Below are 23,392 nucleotides of genomic sequence, written 5' to 3'. Positions count from 1 at the left end.
TGTGTTAACTATTTAACTGTACTAGAATGCTTAAAAGGCTGCAAAAAATATATATATTGTAGGTTTTTTTTGGCAAGGAAAATATTGGAAATCGGTATCGCACAGAAATGTCATATCGTATCACTAATACTTAGGTGCCAATTCGATACGTATTGCGTTTCTTATGATATATGGAACGAGATTTGATACTGTGATTCTTTTGGTCTGCTGCAAAGGGACAAGAGAGAGCATGGGGAAACAAGTTTATCAGTATTGGAAATAAAAGTGCCGAAAACTAATTGGCTCCCTATTAAAAAAGAAGATGGAGAACAAGCTATGGAGAAAAAAAAGTATGGAATTTGGTGCAGGTACATTCCACTAGCACAAAAAATGATCTTGCAATATTGTCAAAATTACGTTATGATAGGCATATATGGTAAAAAAAAAAATCAGATCCCGATATGTAACTGTATAGACCCCCCCCCCCCACTACTCTTCATATAACACAATTCAGTCCAGGTTTAGACAACGCGCTATTTCAAGGGAATCATTTGTTTATTACCCTGTAACGGGACAGGATGGCTGTGATGTAGCCTACTGTAAACAACCTAGTCCTCATAAACCAGAGCTGAGTGTGAGAGTAAGCCAAGGCAATAGCCTGCTTGTTTTTATGAATAACATTGAGAGTAACAGTGATTCTTAAATACTCGTATCCCCACTTGTTAGTTAGTTATGACCTGACTTAGCCCCGTCCTAGCCTGCCCAGCTGTTCTGTGGTCTCTGACTCAAACAATCACACAATGACAGAGAGATGAGAAGACAAAGAAAAAAGGGATGGAGAGATAAAGGGAGAGCGATAGATAGAGGGAGGCACAGATAGTTTTTACAGTTTCCCCCCCTCCCCCCCTAGCACTTATACAGACGGGGTGATAGTAGGACCTGCCCTAAAGGAGGTTCACCCATCCAGCCCTATAAGAGCTGGCTTTTGTTACTATAATGTCGATTGTCCTTTCTTTGGTCCCTTGTTTGGAACTTTTGGTGTTATCATTCAAATTCTCACTCTCAAACCGCATTTGCTGAAACTCCATGACTCTAGTGTGGAGGATTCCCTACCCCATTATCCAACAGTAACAATGAACTCCCCTCCCCTAAACAGCCAAATGGAGTGTCAGGGCAGGGGCCAGATCATATTACAGGCCTGGGACTGAGGCTTGTAGAGCAACAGATGGTTGCTCTGAGGCTACATAAAAACAAAGGGAAAGGTGGAGAAAGAGAGGGGAGGAGAGGGAGAGAGGACCATGTGGTCGAGTGCCCCAGACATGCACTTTGGACCTCATCAGCCAATGGAAACAATGTGTGTGTTTGTGTGTGTGTGTTCAAAGTACAGGCCTGCATGTGCATTTAAGCTGGACTGGGAAACAAAGTGATCAACATGTGCCTTGTATAGTAATGCCAGATTGACAAAATAATAACAGTAAAGAGTGTCAGGAATTTCTCCACGCATTTTCCTACATGTGGAACAATAACTATTCTTCATTGTGAGACTCAGAATGTCTGCTGGTGGTATGATGGCATCAAATCAATTATCTTGTTATTTAATATTGAATGTCAACAATTTTCTAGTGTTTATCTGAACCATAATCTGGGTTTACAGGAGACGCAGAAACATGGCGATTCTACTTTAAACCCAGAAAGCAGCCGTTCAACTTGCCATTCAGCAGCATGTCAAGCTGTATGTGCTTCCAAAAAAGGTTTAAATAAAAAGTTACATGCTTTGTTAGAAAATATTATAAGTATGGTTTTTGACCAAGTGCGCATGCACCAAATCCACCTTTTCTGCACCTACTGCCATACTAGCGTTTGAATTAAAATACACTAAATAAAGCATATCTAGAAATATACAATCACTGTAAAAACATACGCTATATGGTATACTTACATAACATATTATTGCATTACGTGTAGTGCGGGAGAAACAACAAATTAATATGACGTTCATACACTTATATTACCGTCTATTTTTGAATAAGTACCAAACTTATTTTGACATTATTAAGCTTGAAAAGCTGGTGAACGGCAAGTTGAATGGCTTCTTCCTGGGCATAAAGGAGAATCGCCATGTTCAACGTCTCCTGTGAAACCTGATTCTGGTTCAGTGTTTATCATGCTGAGCAGTAGAAGATGAATGTAGCTACTCTTGCCATGTTATTTTTGTCTGGAGACTAGCCATTCCCCATAAACACTCGAGTGCAAGGAGATTGGTGTGTAGTTGAATTTACCTCTTGGAGCCGTTTCTTGGCCCGCTGGAGAGCCTCCTCATATCCCTTCTGTCTCAGCTCACTCAAACTCTCATAGTACTCTTCTGTGTCATCACTCTCTGTAAATAGCACCTGGGCAAGAATCTTCCAGCCGCAGGTGTCCAGAGCATGGCCCAGGTACACCTGTAGTTGGTAACACAGAGCATCCGTCTCCCGTTGAGATACCTCAGGGGCCCCAAATAGCACCGTCCACATGCCTGACTGCTCCTCGGGGAAAGGGGGCAGACAGGGCTCCAGGTCCGAGTTGACAGCGCAGAGCTGGACGTGGGCTGCCCGCACATCCTGGAAGGCGAACAGACCTGCCCAGCTGTAGCCCTCTCGGCTGCTATCCGACTCCTCTCCGTCGCCATCGTCCGAGGAGCGAGGCAACCCAGAGACATCCGCTGGTTCCAAGACCTCGATGTCGGTCATCTTAGAGGGCACGATGTCCCACGACCCTAACGTAAGTGTTTTGATAACACTCTCGGCTGGCCTTGATGAGGCACCTACCGCGGCTGTATTCTCTCGAATGGGGCTCTTTGTCGGACTTTTCCCTTTCGGTTTGACATTAGATCTAAATTTAATCATTGCGGAGATGTCATCTTTTCTTTTGGTGGGACTTTTTAGTGGAGTTTTGAGTTTGTCTGCCTCGGGCGCTAGTGTGGCGGGGGATGCGAGGTCGCATTCGACGTCTTCCAAGAGCGAATCCCGAAACGCAGACCGTTTCTGTACTGTTCTATTGTGGCAGGTTATGGCGAACTTTCCCTCGATCTCGTTCCAAGCGACGATAAAAACGAATTTGTGTCTTTCCTTTTCGTCGAAAACATTTGGTCGAACCGCCACCCAGTCCGACTCTACAGAATCCTCCATCATGAATGACATCTCATCCAGCCAGTAAAAACGGAGCTAAAGAGCTCACAGACGAATACCGGTACCCCTTATCACAGTTCGTCGTTGAGGCTAAAAAGACTAGCCAACCGAGAAGAATACAACAACAAAAAACGTGGCTCGCTTTGTTTAGAAGCTTGGAGAGTTGATTAGCTACCCTCTGAACGTTGCGCAGAATTTTCTCAAATCAAACGTCAAGTTGAAGATATGCCCGTTAAATTGCTCGACTAACGTTACATCCATAAGAACAAAACAGCCACGAACGGCGTAAGAGTCGAATTATTATTGTTAGTTGCCAGGCTTGTCATCGCTCCACCTGGCTCGCTCACCTGTCTGCTACATTCGTTGTCTGGCTCCCTTTGTACGACTAACGTTACAGACAATCAATGCAGAGCCGCGGTTCCCATTGACGTCAAGAGAGGAGGATCTGTTTACAAGCAGTAAACGCCAGAGAGATGCGTGCAGTCAAATTCGGGTGAGGACTTTTCTGAACAAAACACCCCTTCAGAAATACTGTTTTTACTGTGTCGGAGATGTTGTTAGTCTAAAGACAGTCGGGTGATATTGTCCAGGAACTGTCCCTTTGTTCGGTTACGACAAATGTGTTGTTGTTTCGATGTGCCATCTTTCCCTCTTTCCAACGTTTTTCTTCCAACTGCGAATTAATATGACGTGGTTCTGCACGAGGAGCGTAAACATCTGCACGTGGGACACGCAGTGGACGTGGTGACGCAGAATTAAGAAAAAAAGTCAACGTACAAATCCCTATTTCATTTAATCAAACCACTGTTAAAAGAACCCTTTATTAATGTGTTATAAATACATAATACAATTAGTAACAGTTGCATCCCCTGGCAAGCAATCATTTGTTGTCATGACAATATATATGCTTTTTTATTTTTTACTTTACACTTATTTTTCTTAAAACTGCGTTGTTGGTTAAGGGCTTGTAAGTAAGCATTTCACTGAGGCCTACACCTGTTGTATTCGGCGCATGTGACAAAAAAACATTTGATTTGATAACACTTTCACTCTATAATAAGTCAATGTAGCCTATAGGCCTACATTGAACAAATACATAAAATAACAAAGGCACTATGACATAAAAGAGTCATATCAAGTATGGTGGTGACTATTTGGGTGTCTGAGCTGTGTGTTAGATAGGTACATACTGTCTATAGATCGGTTTTGCATTGACTTCAGACCATTTGTTGCCAGTGACAGAATCAGCCAAATGGTTAGGTTACTCCCACTTGATGTATTGAGGAGTCTCCGTTCAACAGCAGTTGTATTTCTTTATTTGGGGGGTATTTAAATGAGAGAGGTTTCCACCTATCTTTTCGCCCCCTTCTTCTTTGGCCACAAGGCTACCAGTGTATCTATGTACACTGATGGCTCAACATTATACACGTCAGCTACCACAAAGTGAAATCACTGCAACACTTAACAAAGAGTTGCAGTCCGTTTTAGAATGGGTGAAAAGTAATAAGCTACTCCTAAATATATCAAAAAACTAAAAGCATTGTATTTGGGACAAATCAGTTGCGAAGCCCTGAACTTCATCTATAGCTTGTACTGAATCATGTGGCAATTGAGCAAGTTGAGTGTAAACTGAAATGGTCAAAACATATTGACGCAATGGTGACTGGGGAGAGGTCTGTCCGCTGCTCTGCTGTTTTAACATCACAATCAACAAAAACAAGTCCTACAGGCCCTGGTTTTATCACACCTGAACTACTGCCCAGTTACAGTCATAGCCAAAAATATTGGCACCCTTGCACTTATTTCAAGTAACTCACAATTTCCCCTAAAAATGAGATTAACCAAAGTATTTGGTCTCCACAATTTTTTATTTCACTGTTAATATTACAGAACCTTTGTTTTGAATTCAGAACTGAATATATCCATTTAAATCAGAAAATAAACAGAAATGGCATTGACAAAATTACTGACACCCTTGACTTAATATTTGGTAGCACTGCCTTTGGTCAAAATAACTGCAATCAAGTGCCTCTGTACTGGCAGTTTGGCCTGGTCCACTTGTGCAAACTGCTACAGTTCTCCCAGATTTGAAGGGTGCCTTCTCCCAACTGCTGTTTTCAGAACTCTCCACAAGTTTAATGGGATTTAGATCCGGACTCATTGCTGGCCACGTCAGAACAGTCCAGCGTTTTGTCATGAACCATTCCTGGGTGTTTTTTGAAGTGTTTTTGGGGTCATTGTCCTGCTGGAAGACCCATGACCTTCGACGGAGAACCAGCTTTCTGACACTTGGTCTGACATAGCACTCCAAAATGACTTGGTATTCTCCTGATTTCATGATGCCATGCACACGTTCAAGGCACCCAGTGCCAGTGGCAGCAAAGCAACTACAAAACATCACTGGTACCTCGTCCATGTTCGACTGTACGGAAGGTGTTCTTTAGGTCTCATCTGTCCACAGGACATTCTCTCAGAAGGATTTTGTCATGTTCAGGTGTGTTTTGACAAATTGCAGTCATGTCACGCTGTATAATGATAGGAGACAGGCGGAGGAATACGTATAAGGGTTTTTTATTTCTCCACCCAAACTAAAGTACGTCATGAAAACGACAGGGACGAAGCCCAAAACAAACGTGTGTGTTTGTTTTGGGCTTAGTCCCTGTCATATATATATATATATATAAACAGGGATTTCCTTCAAACAAAAGAGGTGTAAACCTCTAAATAATACACGGGACGAGACCCGTAATAACAAGACATGGGACAGCTGATTACAACAGAGCACCAACGGACATGGGACAGCTGATTACAACAGAGCACCAACGGACATGGGACAGCTGATTACAACAGAGCACCAACGGACATTGGACAGCTGATTACAACAGAGCACCAACGGACATTGGACAGCTGATTACAACAGAGCACCAACGGACATGGGACAGCTGATTACAACAGAGCACCAACGGACATGGGACAGCTGATTACAACAGAGCACCAACGGACATGGGACAGCTGATTACAACAGAGCACCAACGGACATTGGACAGCTGATACTCATAAGACCAACGGACATGGGACAATAATCGACAAGGACAATGGGAAACAGAGGGCACATATATACACATACTCATCAGGGTGAATGGGAACCAAGTGTGCGTAATGAGACAAGACAGTCCGCGGTTGGTGGTAATCGTCCGGAGCTGGTGAACGGAATGAGCAGCAGTACCGGGGATCCGGGACGATCACAGGGATGCGGGTCGGTCAGGGAGCTAACGCTGAAAATGGTCAGCGAAGAGTCCAGGATGTCCACCGCAGGAACCCAGCACCGCTCCTCTGGGCCGTACCCCTCCCATACCCCTCCCAGTCGATGAGGTACTGGAGACGCCCCGCCCGATGCCACGAATCCAGGACATCAAGGTGCGCTGGACCTCCTGCGATGTCCAGAGGAGGAGGCGGGGCGTCACTGGGTCCAGCCTCAGCGAGGAGACCAGGCACCACTGGCCTGAGGAGAGACACATGAAAAGTCGGTTAATGCGGTAATCAGCAGGGAGTTGCAAAAGTTACCTAATTAACCCTCCTCAGGACTTTAAACGGCCCCACAAACCGTGGGTTCGGCTCCTGGCAGGGCAGGCGGAAGGGCAGGTTCCGGGTGGAGAGCAAAACCCGGTCACCTGGAGAGAAAACAGGCACCTTACTGCCGTGGCGGTCAGCATGTTCCTTGTGCCGACGCACGGCCCGCTGGAGACGAGTGTGCGCAGCGTTCCAGGTCTCCTTAGCGCCCCGAAATCACTCGTCCATGGCAGGGGCCTCTGTCTAGCTCGAATGCCAAGGTGCCAGGGCCAGCTGATACCCCCAACACGCACTGGAAAGGAGTGAGGTTGGTGGAGGAGTGGCAGAGGGAATTCTGTGCGTACTCAGCCCAAGGTAGAATATTCGCCCACTCCCCCGGCCGGTCCTGACAGTAACACCTCGACGATGAAGGGGAGTGAGGGGACGGGAAGCAGCTGGGGACCTCCTCTCAGCAGGGAGGTAAGAGGCGCTACCACCGTGCTGAAGCCCTGGATGAACCTCTGGAAATAGTTGGCGAACCCCAGGAATCACTGGACTGCTTTCACGGAGTTGGGGATGGGCCATGACCTGACTGCGCTGACGCGTCGCCACTCCCTCCGGGGATATGAGGTTTCCCAAAAAGGACAATGAGGAACAGAGGGCACATACATACACATACTAATCAGGGGGAAAGGGAACCAGGTGTGCGTAATGAGACAAGACAGTCCAGGGTTGGTTGTAATGCATCCAGTTCAGTGACTCCTAGAAGGCCGGTGACGTAGACCTCGGGAGCTGGTGAACGGAATGAGCACCAGGACCGGGGGATCCTTGACAAGTCAGGCTTTATTATGTCTCTCTCTAAGCAGTGAGGTTCTCCTGGGACTCCTACCATATAACCCCCTTTCATTGAGTTGGCGACGGTGGGTGTGAGTTGAAGCTGCCGTACCTTGTGTCTGAAGGTCAGCTTCAATCTGTGTGGCAGATGATCGAGATGCTTTCTCCACTAGTGAAACAATCCTTTGCTTGCTGCAATCTTCCATCAAGTTCTCTTGTGAGGTTGGCTACAGTGGCATGGGCCTTAAACTTCTTGATAACATTACATACAGGAACATCAAAGTCTCTGGAGATGGACTTGTAGCCTTGAGATTGTCCATGCTTGGCTACAATCTTATGTCTGACCTCAGATAATTCTCTGCTTTTCTTTCATTTCTCCATGCTCCTTGTGGTACATACAGTGACACAAAACAGGAGAATTAGTCATTTTCTCTATTCAAACTGGTTGAATGAGTGTTTTTTTATATTACAGGCACCTGCAACTCACCACAGGGGAATTCAATTCCAAAGTAAAGGAGAACCCCTGCTTGAAATCCAATTATTTCTAACTACTTCTAGAAGGTGACAATAATATTGTCTGAGCCATTTTAGGATTTCTTTTTGGAATAAGCTAACATTTAGTAAATGATTCAGAGGTTTTTGTTTTGTTCAACTGCAAAGCAAAGACGTACAGTTGAAGTTGGAAGATTACATACACTTAGGTTGGAGTCATTAACTCGTTTTTCAACCACTCCACAAATGTCTTGTTAACTATAGTTTTTTTTGCAAGTTGGTTAGGACATCTACTTTGTGCGTGACACAAGTAATTTTTCCAACAATTGTTTACAGATGGGATATAGATATAGACCATTTCACTTATAATTCACTGTATCACAATTCCAGTGGGTCAGAAGTTTACATACACTAAGTTGACTGTGCTTTTAAACAGCTTGGAAAATTCCAGAAAATGATGTCATGGCTTTAGAAGCTTCTGAGAGGTACCTGTGGATGTATTTCAAGGCCTACCTTCAAACTCAGTGCCTCTTTGCTTGACATCATGGGAAAATCAAATTAAATCAGCCAAGACCTCAGAAAAAAAAAAATGGTAGACCTCCAAAGGTCTGGTTCATCCTTGGGAGCAATTTCCATACACCTGAAGGTACCACGTTTATCTGTACAAACAATAGTATGCAAGTAAAACACCATGGGACCACGCAGCAGTCATGCCGCTCAGGAAGGAGACTCGTTCTGTCTCCTAGAAATGAATGTACTTTGGTGCGAAAAGTGCAAATCAATCCCAGAACAACAGCAAAGGACCTTGTGAAGATGCTGGAGGAAACAGGTACAAAATTATCTATATCCATAGTTTAACGAGTCCTATATCGATACAACCTGAAAGGCCGATCGGCAAGGAAGAAGCCACTGCTCCAAAACCAACATAAAAAACCCAGACTACGGTTCGCAACTGCACATGGGGACAAAGATAGTACTTTTTTGGAGAAATGTCCTCTGGTCTGACGAAACGAAAATAGAATTGTTTGCCAATAATGACCATCATTATGTTCGGAGGAAAAGGGGGAGCCTTGCAAACTGAAGAACACCATACCAACCGTGAAGCATGGGGGTGACAGCATCATGTTGTGGGGATGGGAGGGAGGGACTGGTGCACTTCACAAAATAGATGGAATCATGAGGTAGAAAATTGTGTGGATATATTGAAGCAACATCTCAAGACATCAGTCAAGAAGTTAAAGCTTGGTCAAGTATACTTCCAAAGTTGTGGCAAACTGGTTTAAGGACAACAAAGTCAAGGTATTGGAGTGGCCATCACAAAGCCCTGACCTCAATCCCATAGAACATTTGTGGGCAGAACTGAAAAAGTGTTTGCTTGCAAGGAGGCCTACCAACCTGACTCAGTTACACCAGCTCTGTTAGGAGGAATGGGCAAAAATTCACCCAATTTATTGTGGGAAGCTTGTGGAAGGCTACCCTAAATGTTTGACCCAAGTTAAACAATTTAAAGGCAGTGCGACCAAATACTAATTGAGAGTATGTAAACTTCTGACCCACTGGGAATGTGATGAAAGAAATAAAAGCTGAAATAAATCATTCTCTGTTATTATTCTGACATTTCAGATTCTTAAAATAAAGTGGTGATCCTAACTGACCTCTGACAGGGAGTTGTTACTGGGATTAAATGTCAGGAATTGTGAAAAACTTTAAATGTATTTGGCTAAGGTGTATGTAAAACTTCCGACTTCAACTGTACATGTGGATACCAAAATATGTTTACATTTCAACAGTTTTCTGGAAGACATGGTGCATTATTTTTTTTTAAATGCAAGGCTGCCAATACTTTTGGCCATGACTGTATACGGTCAAGTGCCAGAACAGAGCAGCGCGGCTGGCCATTAAATTTACACTGAGGGCTAATAATAACATGCATGGCAATCTCTCCTGGCTCAAAGTGGAGGAGCGATTGACTACATCACTACTTGTCTTTGTGAGAGGTATTGACTTTATGAAAGCATCGAACTGTCTGTTCAAACTGCTAACACACGGCTCAGACATCCATACATTCCCCACGAGAGCAGATCAGCACGTGCTGGTCATTAAATTTACACTGAGGGCTAATAATATCATGCATGTCAATCTCTCCTGGCTGAAAGTAGAGGAGAGATTGACTGCATCACTACTTGTCTTGGTGAGAGGTATTGACTTGTTGAAAGCATCGAACTGTCTGTTCAAACAGCTAACACACGGCTCAGACACCCATACGTACCCCACGAGACATGCCACCAGGGGTCTCTTCACATTCCCCAAGTCCAGAACCGACTCTGGGAATTGCACAGTACTATATAGAGCCTACATGGAACTCTTCCACATCAAGTATATCAAGCCATCAGTCAAATCAGGTTGAAACAGATAAAACACCTCACGGCACAACGCAAACTGTGAAGAGACCACAGGAGGCTGCTGAAGGGAGAACGGCTCATAATAATGGCCGGAACGGAGCAAATGGAATTTGATACGAATCCACTAATTCCACTCCAGCCGTTACCACGAGCCCGTTCTCCCCAATTAAGGTGCTACCAACCTCCTGTGGAAGAGACACACATACGCACACACTAAAATAGACACACTGTTACGCACGCCTCTATGAAGAGGGAACGCAACACCCTGCTACAACTAAATTCTCCGTGAAGTGAAAAAGGTATGGACTGTAGGTCCAAGTAAGAATGACAACAGGCAGAATGTGGTACCGTTTACAAGGACTTTATTCCTTTACACAGTAATATGGGGAAAAGGGGCTGGACGGAACCAAAGCAAAGAAAGTAAATCTCAAACCCCCCCCCTCTCCTATCTTACCTGCCTACCCACTACTTACCTAATTTAGCACCACCTGGTGCCCTAACCAAAATATAGGGGGTGGTCCGCCCAGGTCTTAACTAGTGTGCCTAGACAGTGAATATACTACAGGTACATGTATGCCCGCGGGCCTCTTGCCTAAACACTCCCAAGGTGCCTTCCCCTTCTCCCCCTGGGAACAAATGAAACAGAATATTAAACAATTTCACAAACAAACTAAGAAACAAAGGACATCAAATAAGCTCTATCTGAGCAACAAACTCACAAAACATACCAACTTCCCAGCAATGAACTCCCATCAAAATCAACCTCTAGCAAAATCTCTCTGCAATGACCTCCCAGCAAAAAATATTTCCTCCTGAACAGAACACTGGCTTTTATATAGCTTCTGAAGGAATGGGTAATTGGAGACAGCTGCGTCTTGACGAGGGGGCGGGGTCAGCTCTCCAATTAGCCATGGAGTCGACCAATCAGCTGCTTGAGGGATTTCAGGAAGCCATTTCCTGAAATAAACACATGCAAATATACAAACTACAACACATAAACTGGGGAACGTAACACACACACACACTCTAAAATAGACACACACACACATTGTACTATTGTAAATGTTATATTGTACATTTTTATAACACTTTTATAACAGAGTAATAATGTAATAGTGTATTGAATGATGTATTGTTTCATTTAGGATGTAGGCTGCTGTTGTTTTGTTGTGATGTAATTGTTGTATTCCTGTTTGGACCCCCGGAGGCATAGGAATCCTAATAAATAGTGAAAATACTACAATACATTTAGTCATGAATTAATTATTTTGTACTTGTTTTTGCCTTTGTTTGATACAGTCAGTATTAGTTATGATGATACAACAGTAGCCTCCTGGGGATGAAAGTGGGCCAGATCAGATGGCACAACACTGACACCTACAGATTGTGGTTTATTACAAAGTAGGATATTACAAGGTGATTTACATTTTGTCCACTTGATGGCATACTTTGCTTGTAAAATGTATGCTGCCAAACTGTTTAAGTTTAAACCAAGCAGTCACACTATGGCTGTGTTTACACTCCTTTACCTTTTGACCAATCACATCAGATCTTTTGACATCAGATCTTTTTCATAGCTGATCTGATTGGTCAAAATACAAATTAGTAAAAAATAAAGATCAGTATTGAGTTGCCTGTGTAAACCAAGAGGTGTCAAACATTCCACAGAGGGACAGTTTTAGTTTTTTCCTTTCAATTAAGACCTAGTCAACCAGGTGAGGGGAATTCCTAACTATTTATTGACCTTAAGTCATAAATTAAGTATAAGGAAGGAGCGAAAATCTGCAGACACTCTACACTCCATGGAATGTGTTTGACATGTGCTGTATGTGAATGGACAAAGCCATTGATCACTTGACACCATTCATTGCTATGTGAAGACTCATTAGCGCCACAGATGATCCATTATATTTGTCACACCCTGATCTGTTTTACCTGTCCTTGTGTTTGTCGCCACCCCCCTCCAGGTGTCACCCGTCTTCCCCATTATCCCCTGTGTTTTTATACCTATGTTCTATCTCTGTTGCCAGTTCGTTTTGTTTGTGGAACCTACCAGCGTTTGTTCCCCTGCTCCTGCCTGTTTCTTGCTCCTGTTTTCTAGTCCCTCCCGGTTGTGACTGTTCTGCTTTCACTGACCCTGAACCTGCCTGCCGATCTATACCTTGCCCCACCTCACTGGATTATTGACCCCTGCCCTTTGACCTGTCGTTTGTCTGCCCATGTATTAGAAATAACTTTTGTTTCTTCGACACTGTCTGCATCTGGGTCATACCTGAAACGGGATAGTACGAACTGGCCATGACTGACTCAGCAGACTCAGACCAGCTCCGCAACGCCCTCTCCTCCCAGGGAGCCACCATTGAAAGGCATGAGGAGTTGCTTTGCGGTCTTATGGAAGGGTTCCAGACCTTGGCCGAATGCCACGACCAAGCATTGAACACATCGCTGGAGCAATTTCGTGGGTTGTCTACTATGCAGCCTACCACGACGGTAACCTCCCAGCCCCTCAGCAACCCTGCTGTTAGCAGCGCCGTCACCCCGGTTTCCCAGGAACCCTGCTTACCTCCCTCGGAGCGCTTCGATAGAGTTGGGCACCTCTCGCTCAGTGTTCCCTCAGTGTCCCTCATCATCAAGCTGCAGTCCTACTCCTTCATCACGTTGATGTCTAGGAGGGCTCTCGCCTGTACTACGGCAGTATGGGAACAACAGTCGGTATGCTCCAGTCTGGAGGAGTTCATGGCAGAGGTAAAGAAGGTTTTCGATGCTCTATTGTCCGGGAGAGAGGTTGCCTAGGAAATACTCCAGCTTCTGCAAGGCTCTCTCTCCCGCACTCCATGCATCGCTACCTGTTACCTCTCACCTCCACGGCCTTCTAGCCGCTCCAGGGGGCCACCGTGTTCTCCAAGTTGGACCTATGGAACGCCTACCATCTGGTGCGGATACGGGACGGGGAAGAGTGGAAGACTGCCTTCAACATGGCCAGCGGCCATTACGAGTACCTAGTCATGCCCTTTGGCCTTACCTAAGCCCCTGCTATGATCCAGGATATGGTTAATGATGTACTCCGCAATATGTTGAACCGGTTACTCTACCTCGATGACATCCTCGTCTTGTTCCGCTCCACCCAAGAACACGTGCTCCACATCCGACAGGTTCTCCAATGCCTCCTGGATAACCAGCTTTTTGTAAGAGCAGAGAAGTGTGAAATCCATCTCTTCACCATCCCCATTCTGGGTTACATCATTGCTGCAGGGAGCATACAAATGGATCCTGGGAAGGTGAGAGCGGTGGTGGGTTGGCCCCAGCCTACGTCCAGAGTACAGCTGCATAGCGGAGAAGGTACGGTGGGATTCGATATGGTCGGTGATCTGTTTATTAACTTGGCTTTTGAAGACCTTAGAAAGGCAGGGTAGGATAGATATTGGTCTGTAACAGTTTGGGTTTGAAGAAGGGGATGACTGCGGCAGCTTTCTAATCTTTGGGGATCTCAGACGATACGAAAGAGAGGTTGAACAGGCTGGTAATAGGGGATGCAACTATTTCGGCAGATCTTGCAACAATTGCAGGGGATAATTTTAGAAACAGAGGGTCCAGATTGTCTAGCCCGGGTGATTTGTAGGGGCCCATATTTTGCAGCTCTTTCAGAACATCAGCATCTGGATTTGGGTGAAGGAGAAATGGGGGAGGCTTGGGAAAGTTGCTGTGGGGGGTGCAGAGCTGTTGACCGGTTTTTTTTTATTTTATTTTATTTTACCTTTATTTAACCAGGCAAGTCAGTTAAGAACAAATTCTTATTTTCAATGACGGCCTAGGAACAGTGGGTTAACTGCCTGTTCAGGGGCAGAACGACAGATTTGTACCTTGTTGGCTCGGGGTTTGAACTTGCAACCTTCCGGTTACTAGTCCAGCGCTCTAACCACTAGGCTACCCTGCCGCCCCAGGGGTAGCCAGGTGGAAAGCTTGGCTAGCCGTAGAAAAACGCTTATTGAAATTCTCAATTATAGTGGATTTATCGGTGGTGACAGTGTTTCCTAGCCTTAGTGCAGTGGGCAGCTGGTAGGAGGTGCTCTTATACTCCACTTTACAGTGTTCTGTGAACTTTTTGGAGTTTGTGCTACAGGATGCAAATTTCTGTTTGAAAAAGCTAAGCCTTTGCGTTCCTAACTTCTGTGAAAAGTTGCATATCGCAGGGGATATTCAATGCTAATTCAGTACGCCACAGGATGTTTTTGTGCTGGTCAAGGGCAGTCAGGTCTGGAGTGAACCAAGGGCTATTCCTGTTCTTAGTTCTACATTTTTTGAATGGGGCTTATTTAAGATGGTGAGGAAAGCACTTTTAAAGTGAAAAAAATATAGAGAATGGAATCTTCTGTGTGAATTGTAAATAATCAGTTCAAAGGACATATGTTTTTATTTACACAAAGATCGACCATGAAGATAGTCATTTTTCCATTCACAATAATGGGGGGGATCCTGTTTTCTGCAAACAACGCCTGCAGTACCACTGTCGGCCTTGAACTTCCGTGGCTTTAATGAGAGGGGGGGAGCCGCTTTCCCCTGGTGTAAACGCAGCCTTTAATGACACAGTTAGGTAGAGAATGCCTACCCTGTAAAATTGCAGATAACAAAAAATATCAACATTCTGAAAACTAAAAGAGGAATGTTTGCTTTTGTGAATTAATTGTGTAGGTGACCTGTAAGAATATTGTAGGCTTGATGAAATCGTGCAGGAAAACATTTATAGATGTCCCTGTCAGAAGTCAAGGCAACTGCTGTAATTCAGGAATTTCTCTTATCATGCAGGAAAAAGCATCTTGCACATCCCAGGTAAATTACTGCATTTACATAGACAGCCCAATTCTGGCTGTAACGCAGGGCGGAGCAGGTGAACCCAAGTGTAGACTCAGAAGAGGGGACAGGGATAAGGTAGCTAAGGTATTTATTGATAAGCGGGAGGGAGTGGGGGTGGGGTGGGGTGCAGGCCAGGTAGCAGGGAACCAGGAACTGAGGCAAGCGGAGTAAGGGCAGGGTAAGCAGGTCTGGAGCGGAATCCAAGGAAGCAGTAGAGTGGGGGTCCAGGGCAGGGAAGCATGGCTGACGAGACGAGGGACTGGAGAAAGGGAACAGAGTCAGAGTGGACGGAACTGTAGCAGAGAGAAAAGCAGCGTCAGGCTAGTGAAAAACAGGCACAACGGGATAACAAGATCTATGCAGGAACAAGCGGCTAGAACCGCAGACTGACTGAGCAGAGACTACAAACTGACAGTGTGGAAGTGGCAGGGCTGAGTATTTGTAGAGGCCTTGATCATGGAACAGGTTGCAGCTGGTGGTGATCTGCTCCACCTCTAGCACACCTGTCTCCACACACAATTACATACACAGAGAGGGAGAGAGCACTGGGGGAGTGGTACTGGGGGAGTGGTGGCAGGTTAGGGAGACACAGGATGAGAAGTAGAGGGCGTGGCAGGAGCAGATGTTAATGCTGCTATTTTTTTTCACTCATTGGTCTTTTGACTAATCAGATCTAAAAAGATCTGACTTATGTAATTGGTCCAAATACCAATTAGTGGACAAAAGATCAGAATTGGGCTGCCTGTGTAAATGCAGCCAAAGTCATTCCTGCAGGGTCAGGTAAATTCTTGCAGGAATCCAACAGAACCTGCAGGATTATTGAATAGTCTTGCAGGACTTTTTTTTGTAAGGGTAGAATGACAGTGAAATAGCTTTTTCGTACTCATTTGGATTGTACTTTGAAGCCATTTGGTTATTTGTCATTTCAGAAACATTTACAATAAAGTTTTGGAAATAAATCAATTCAGATTTTGCTGCGATTGTCTTTATTTCAATAGTTTTATCTTGGTATTCTGTGTATGTAAAGTACTTTGGTAGCTTGAGGTTTCAAAACACAGGATACCCCACAAAATGAAGAAATGTCATCACATACAAGGTCAAGTGGAAGTTTATTGAATCAAACTACAGTTATGAAGTCAACTTTCATTTGGTATAGATCTTTTTTTGGCACTAGATGTAACTAGGCTATGCTACATTCTTTACCAGCTATTTAACATTGTGGTCACAGTAGTTTCAGTAACACGCTTTCACTTTTATTTCTAATAAGATCAGCAGCACACTCTGGAGGTATGTGGGACGCACCACCGGGGGCAACGTTTTGGTTTGTTTGTTTAACTCACAGTACAGATCAATGGCTCGATGATTGCTGTCACATTATATTTGAGTAAGGCACATATCAAGTTTGAAATCCAGGTATTTAGAAATTAGATGCATATATACCATAATCACTTTAGAATGATTACAGAAGAGAATACAATGGAGCTATTACCATCTAGAGATGCTGCAAATCTGAATGAAATCATAAGAATAACTATTGGTTCACAAGAAGATGGTCCTAGAAATCAAAACAGAACAATAAGACTTCCATCTAATTATTTTTGATATGTAAACTTCTTTAAAAAGGGAATGTGTGAGAGTTCTCCCCTCTGCCTTTATCAAACCACAACACACCACTCCTTCGGTTTTCCTCCAGGGGGCTCCACCTCCCTCTCCTACCCCAGAAGGAGTGCTCAGTGGCTGGCCTTGGCCTTCTCAAACAGGGGCTTGAGCTCTTCCTGGCTGGTGGCCTCTTTGTGCTGCATCAGGTCGGCATGGCCCTTGGTGACACCCCAGCTATCAGGGGTGGACATGGAGGGACACCTGGGACGGCCGGATGCTGGCTTCAACTTCTCCCAGTAGTCACGGCGAGCCCTGGGGGAGAGAGAAGAACGGAGGGGGAAGGGAGAGGTGGGGGATTGAAAATGTAAAAGGTCAAATGTATACTCCGGACATGGGAGTAATAAGCTGGTAATAAAATGGTACAGTACTATGTCTAACCTCATGTGTCTTACAGTAACCATTTAAGTTAAATAACTTAACTTTTGCGATTTTGGACTAGAGTCATATAAGGACACTCTTTTGTGGTTCCTGGTATCTAACTAATTTGTACCCGTGTTGTGTATACGGTCTCCTTACCTGGCACGGACCCATGGCTTGGTGTGCATCTCCAGACCAGCACCCCAGTTACCGTGCTTCTCTGAGGCAGCGGGCAGGCAGCCTCTTTCTGTGGCCAGCTCCTCAGCCACAGCCCTGATGTGGTAGGGCTCGAAGCCGCAGCAGCCGCCGATGAAACGGATGCCAACGTTGAAGGCCTCCCTGGCGTACTTGTGCATGTCCCACCTGGTCAGAATCCTGGGTTCCAGACCTGGGGGAGAGGCAGACATGCAGTCAGAGAGAGGGAGTTGGAAAAGGGAAGAGAAATTAGGAGAAAGGAAGGAGGAAAGAGAAACAGAGAAAGACGACCTCGTGGGCAGGAGAGAGATGGCGATGGAGATCTGTGTACGTACCGAAGGGGAACTCTGGCAGGTCGATGAATCCCTGGCAGTTGCAGTCAGGGGTGTGGAAGGCCAGAGGCTGGACCATGTAGTGGGCCTTCAGCCCCGCCTTCTCCACACCCTCCTTCATCATTTTCACCGTCTTCACACAGGTCATGGGGTCAAAGTGACAGTTGATGCCCACAATATTGGCTCCTATTGGCAGAGAGAGAGAGAGTGTGTGTGTATATAAACTCACTGTCAACTGCGTTTATGTTCAGCAAACTTAACATGTGTAAATATTTGTATGAACATAAGATTCAACAACTGAGACATAAACTTAACAAGTTCCACAGACATGTGACTAACAGAAATGGAATAATGTGTCCCTGAACAAAGGGGGGGTTCACAAGTCAGTATCTGGTGTGGCCACCAGCTGCATTAAGTACTGCAGTGCGTCTCCTCCACATGGACTGTACCAGCTTTGCCAGTTCTTGCTGTGAGATGTTACCCCACTCTTCCACTAAGCATCTGCAAGTTCCCAGACATTTCTGGGGGAAATGGCCCTCACCATCAGATCCAACAGGTCCCAGACGTGCTCAATGGGATTGAGATCAGGGCTCGTCGCTGGCCATGGCACAACACTGACATTCCTGTCTTGCAGGAAATCACTCACAGAACGAGCAGTATGGCTGGTGGCATTGTCATGCTGGAGGGTCATGTCAGGATGAGCCTGCAGGAAGGGTACCACATGAGGGAGGAGGATGTCTTCCCTGTAACGCACAGCGTTGAGATTGCCTGCAATGACAACAAGCTCAGTCTGATGATGCTGTGACACACCGCCCTAGACCATGATGAAATCGATCCCGCTCCAGAGTACAGGCCTCGGTGCTCATTCCTTCGACGATAAACGTGAATCCGACCATCACCCCTGGTGAGACAAAACCCCGACTTGTCAGTGAAGAGCACTTTTTGCCAGTCCTGTCTGGTCCAGCGACGGTGGGTCTGTGCCCATAGGCGACGTTGTTGCCGGTGATGTATGGTGAGGACCTGCCTTACAACAGGCCTACAAGCCCTCAGTCCAGCCTCTCTCTGCCTATTGCGAACAGTCTAAGCACTAATGGAGGGATTGTGCGTTCCTGGTGTAACTCGGGCAGTTGTTGCCATCCTGTACCTGTCCCACAGGTGTGATGTTCGGATGTACCGATCCTGTGCAGGTGTTGTTACATGTGGTCTGCTACTGCAAGGACGATCAGCTGTCTGCCCTGTCTTAGGGGTCTCACAGCACGGACATTGCAATTTATTGGCCACATCTGCAGTCCTCATGCCTCCTTGCAGCATGCCTAAGGCACGTTCACGCAGATGAGCAGGGACCCTGGGCATCTTTCTTTTGGTGTTTTTCAGATTCAGTAGAAAGGCCTCTTTAGTGTCCTAAGTTGCCATAACTGTGACCTTAATTGCCTGCCGTCTGTAAGCTGTTAGTGTCTTAACGACCGTTCCATAGGTGCATGTTCATTAATTGTTTATGGTTCGTTGAACAAGCATGGGGAAACAGTGTTTAAACCCTTTACAATGAAGATCTGTGAAGTTATTTGGATTTTTATGAATGATCTTTGAAAGACAGCGTCCTGAAAAAGCAACGTTTATTTTTTTGCTGAGATATATATATATATATATAAATGAAGTCCCATACCAGCTTTGACCAGCCGGACGGCACAGTCTCCAGGGCTGACTCCGTTGAGGTCTCCGTCAGGGCCGATACACAGAGAGGCACACACTGGCTTGCCGGAGGTCTTCAGCACCTGCACGGCCCACTCTGCCTCCTCCACATGCTCAAAGTACTGCACAAACACACAGGGTAAAAAAAGTGACAACCCAAGCAATACAGAAACCAGCATTGTCCAAGTGAAGATCCATTGCATGTAGAATCGGTCAGGTCAAAAATCAGATTTACGGTAATCAGTATGCCATGTGGGCAAGAAGTGGATCTACTATATGTGCGTACATCATGCCATTCCTACCTCTGCAATCATGAAATCCACGTTCTTCTTGACGAAGACATCAAGCTGCCTCTTGAAGATGCCCTTGACCTCGTCCTCGCACTTGCAGCTCAAGTAAGAGGGGGTCTGGGAGACCCCGCCCGCCACCATCGCGTCGCCCTCATTGGCCACCTCCCTGGCCAGGTCACAGGCGGCCTCGTTGATTTGTGTGCCCTGGTGTCAATCAAGTATTGATGAGTGTACAACCCTATTGATGTAGTTTGAGGTAGCCTACAATGGTTGTGTGTCCCCTGCTCAGACGTTGCATGCGTCAACCAATGTTTCAGTGTCACGTGATTGACTGACAGATTGCTATAACATACGACGTGATTAGCTGATACAAAAAAATACCTAACCAGGCGTTGTAAGATCTGGCAGGCATCAGCAACGCCTGGGCAGAGGAACACACCCAATGACTTCTACATCACCATTGTGAAACCTGCCAAGTAGGTTCAACAACAAGTTGGGAAATAAATCAGTGCTGAACAGAAGAACAGGCTTCGAGAGATGAATAGGAAACCTGATTTACAGGTTATATTTACAGTTACAATTATTTTTATAAACTCTTATCCCATTCAGTCATTGAACAATCTTGCTTAGAAATGCATGGCCAAACTGTAACAGTAGAATGGGGTCTGGCATTCTTATTTCTTCCTCTTGGTGAGTTTTCCCAAACAGCTGCAGACGGATACTCACGGTGAAGCGCTGAGCGTTACCCCTGTTCTCCAGTTTATCGTCGCTGGCGTAGAAGGTGAAAGTCTGCATGACATTTGACCCCGCCCGCAGGAATTCTCGGTGCAGCTGTCTCACTGGAAACGAGAAGAGTGAGTCACTCACTCATATGGCTATTTGCTGAGTATTTACAACTTCACGCTCTCTCAACTTCATCTGGTTGAAAAATGTGCGTCTGATGGACAAGTTGGAGAGGCTTCGCTAAACTAAATGCTATGTAGGCTAGCCTATGACTGGTGCACAGGGTCCAGGGAGCCAAAGATTAGATATCGTTTACCAGCCTCGGGGTGCTCGGCGGCAGCCTCAGGAGTCCAGGGACCCGCCTTCACATAGCCCCTCTTCTCCAGGGCGAAGACGAAACCTCCATCCCCAATAACAATCTCGCCTGCATCCAGGCGCTCCAGAATGTTCTGCACAAACATTGCATAATTAGCTCTCCATTTTACAAGTATGAAATATGCACCTGCAATAAATGCGTAAAAAGCTCCCTGAATAAAATACGCAACGGGTAGACGATTGCATTTTTCCCAAACTGGGTCCTGGGGACACAAATGGGAGAACATCGCACCCCATGGGGTCCCGAGGACGGAGTTCAGGAAACGCTGATCTAAGGTTATATAATAGAGTTGTAGTAGAAGTCAGACCATTCTATGTTAACTAAAGTAAATTTACAATTTTTATTAATATATTCTACCAAACAAGACCAAGGGGTTCAGATGAAGTTAGAACTAAAATAAGCATTTTGATTTCTATAATAACATACTCTTAACACCAAAGCAATACATACATTAGCACACCTGCAATAGTTCTACAAAAGGCTAAGTGTATTATGCAATAGGCATGCATGCCTTTACAGCCATAATGATGGTCATATTAAGTCTCGACTTACTCTCTTAGCTCCAGCTGGTGCCATGATCATTGGTGATTGCACTTGTACTTGAGACACTCCTTCTCAAACACAGGCTTCCTCTAGATTTGGAGAGGGTTTGATACCGTGATCCGTTTGCCTTTATATGCCGAAGGAGGGGTGTGGTGTGCACTGATGTCACTAACAGTCACACAGATCCGCCTGCTCCTGCTTGTTAAATAATTTATTTTTCTCTGCATCTACAGTGCATTCGAAAAGCATTCAGACCCCTTCACTTTTTTTACAGCCTTATTCTAAAATGGAAAAAAAAATGTAAAAGACAGAAATACCTTATTTCTGTCATAAAGCCCTTTCACTACACGAACAACAAACAAGAACCAAATTCCTCATTGAGAGGGGGGAGCACTGAGCAAGCCTGCAACCTCACATACTGGAGTAGTTCACTGAGCATGTTATGTCTCCATGAGAGGCCATCTGAACCGACTTCATTTGGCTTCAATGCGCTATTGAGCCATTACATAGGAATGAATGGTGTCACGTGATCAATGGCTTTGTCCATTCATATATACAGTCATTGGTGTCACTCTGATCTTAAAATCGTGTCTCGGCAGAAAAGTGTATACAGTGCATTCGGAAAAGTATTCAGACCCCTTCCCTTTTTCCACATTCTGTTACAATACAAATGTTACGAGGTTAGCATGTTTTTTTGCGGCATGATCTTTGTGCATCTGTAACTTTCTCACTCATTATTATTCTCGATTCATTCATGATTATCCGTAAACATGATAGCATCCACATGAATGTAGAAGTGTTCAGAAACATATTGGAATCTTATTTACAATAAAAGTGGCTCCAAAATGACACAATATCAGGAACAGTGGAGATCTGCCTTATGTTAGTGTTGTGCTCTTGGTTTTGTTGTTTTATTAAAATGTTTCACCTTCTTCTGACACACCGCCCCGTCATTACAGAATACCAACTCAAAATATGGAAGCAGCAGGACATCTCCCAGACGATCGATGAACAAGGTAGTCTTCGTCAACACCATGATCAGCTGGCTCAACTGGGGGCGGCCATGGAAGATGTTCTCAGCAGTCTACAACGTCTCAACAGTGGAGGATATTCTAGAGCCAGTCTACCCAAGGAGTCAGCACACCAGCCCATCCAGCAACCCGCTCAGGTCAGTCATGCCCGTCTATCCCTCCTGGAGAAATATGACGGGACACCATCCAAATGCCATGGCTTCCTCCTTCAGTGCTCCCTCGATTTCGCAAATCAGATGGGAGCCCCCACATCCGAGAGGTCTAAGGTTACCACGGTTATTTCTCTGCCGACTGGGCGGGCATTGGAATGGGCTACGGCCATCTGGGAGAGAGGAGAGGAGGAGCTAGAGTCTTATGAGGGGTTCATGGCTCTGTTTAAATGTATTTTCGATCATCCCGTGGAGGGCAGAGAGGGTGGTGAGCATCTGCTTCAGCTCCAGCAGGGGAATCAGACGGCTGCTGAGTATACGCTTACCTTCCGGACAGTAGCAGCTTCCAGTGGATGGAATGAGCCGACGCTGAGCACGTTATTTAGAAGAGGTCTGCGCAAGGAGGCCCAGACGGAACTGGCCTGCCGAGATGACAATATCACCCTGGACGCACTCATTGCGATGGCCATCTGTCTGGATAACCTCCCCTCCCCTTCATCGCTTCTCTCCATCCTTCGGGGAGTGTTCGGGATCAGAGCCTGAACCCATGGAGGTAGGGGTCACATGCCTTCCTGTGGAGGAACGACTCAAATGGATACCGCTGGTGCTCTGTCCGTTCTGTGGCCAGGGAAGGCACACGTGCCAGCGGTGTCCATTACTTCAGTATCCGGGATCCACTAGAGCAGAGGGACGGTCACGTGATGTTACATCCCCTGGACCAGGAGTGAGTATTCCATCTACTGCTCTTCATGTTAGACTCATTTTAGAACCCAT

General features: G+C 45.5%; 2 protein-coding genes across 2 annotated transcripts in view; both read right to left on the bottom strand.

Annotated features, from left to right (window-relative positions):
* Positions 1 to 3,855, bottom strand: part of LOC115101013 (junction-mediating and -regulatory protein-like) — a 53,161-nt gene extending 49,306 nt beyond the window's left edge. Inside the window, exon 1 of the mRNA XM_029620157.2 lies at positions 2,259 to 3,855. Within this exon, the coding sequence (XP_029476017.1) occupies positions 2,259 to 3,158 (900 nt within the window). The 5' untranslated portion in view covers positions 3,159 to 3,855. The remainder of the gene's footprint in view (positions 1 to 2,258) is intronic.
* Positions 3,856 to 16,366: 12,511 nt separating this feature from the next.
* On the bottom strand, positions 16,367 to 21,555 carry LOC115101012 (betaine--homocysteine S-methyltransferase 1). Its single transcript, XM_029620156.2, has 8 exons — positions 21,448 to 21,555; positions 20,836 to 20,968; positions 20,523 to 20,635; positions 19,809 to 20,000; positions 19,481 to 19,628; positions 17,821 to 18,003; positions 17,450 to 17,678; positions 16,367 to 17,185 (listed from the first exon to the last, which is right to left on the bottom strand). The coding sequence occupies exons 1-8, from the start codon at positions 21,475 to 21,477 to the stop codon at positions 17,005 to 17,007; spliced, it is 1,209 nt and encodes a 402-aa protein (XP_029476016.1). The 5' UTR covers positions 21,478 to 21,555; the 3' UTR covers positions 16,367 to 17,004.
* Between the last annotated feature and the right edge of the window lie 1,837 nt (positions 21,556 to 23,392).

This window comes from Oncorhynchus nerka, linkage group LG19 (genome assembly GCF_034236695.1).
Source record: "Oncorhynchus nerka isolate Pitt River linkage group LG19, Oner_Uvic_2.0, whole genome shotgun sequence".
NCBI classification, from domain to species: domain Eukaryota; kingdom Metazoa; phylum Chordata; class Actinopteri; order Salmoniformes; family Salmonidae; genus Oncorhynchus; species Oncorhynchus nerka.
Note: the sequence above shows the minus strand (reverse complement) of the source record. Positions and strands in the feature narration are given on the sequence as shown.

What these genes read in the sequence shown, in the direction of transcription:
- LOC115101012 (XM_029620156.2), bottom strand. Translation starts at nt 21,477, where the DNA reads ATGATCATGGCACCAGCTGGAGCTAAGAGA. An exon ending in CGTCCGGCTGGTCAAAGCTG is followed by an intron (nt 18,004 to 19,480) that starts GTATGGGACTTC and finishes CTCTGCCAATAG; the next exon opens with GAGCCAATATTGTGGGCATC. An exon ending in CCTGCCAGAGTTCCCCTTCG is followed by an intron (nt 17,679 to 17,820) that starts GTACGTACACAG and finishes CCTCTCCCCCAG; the next exon opens with GTCTGGAACCCAGGATTCTG.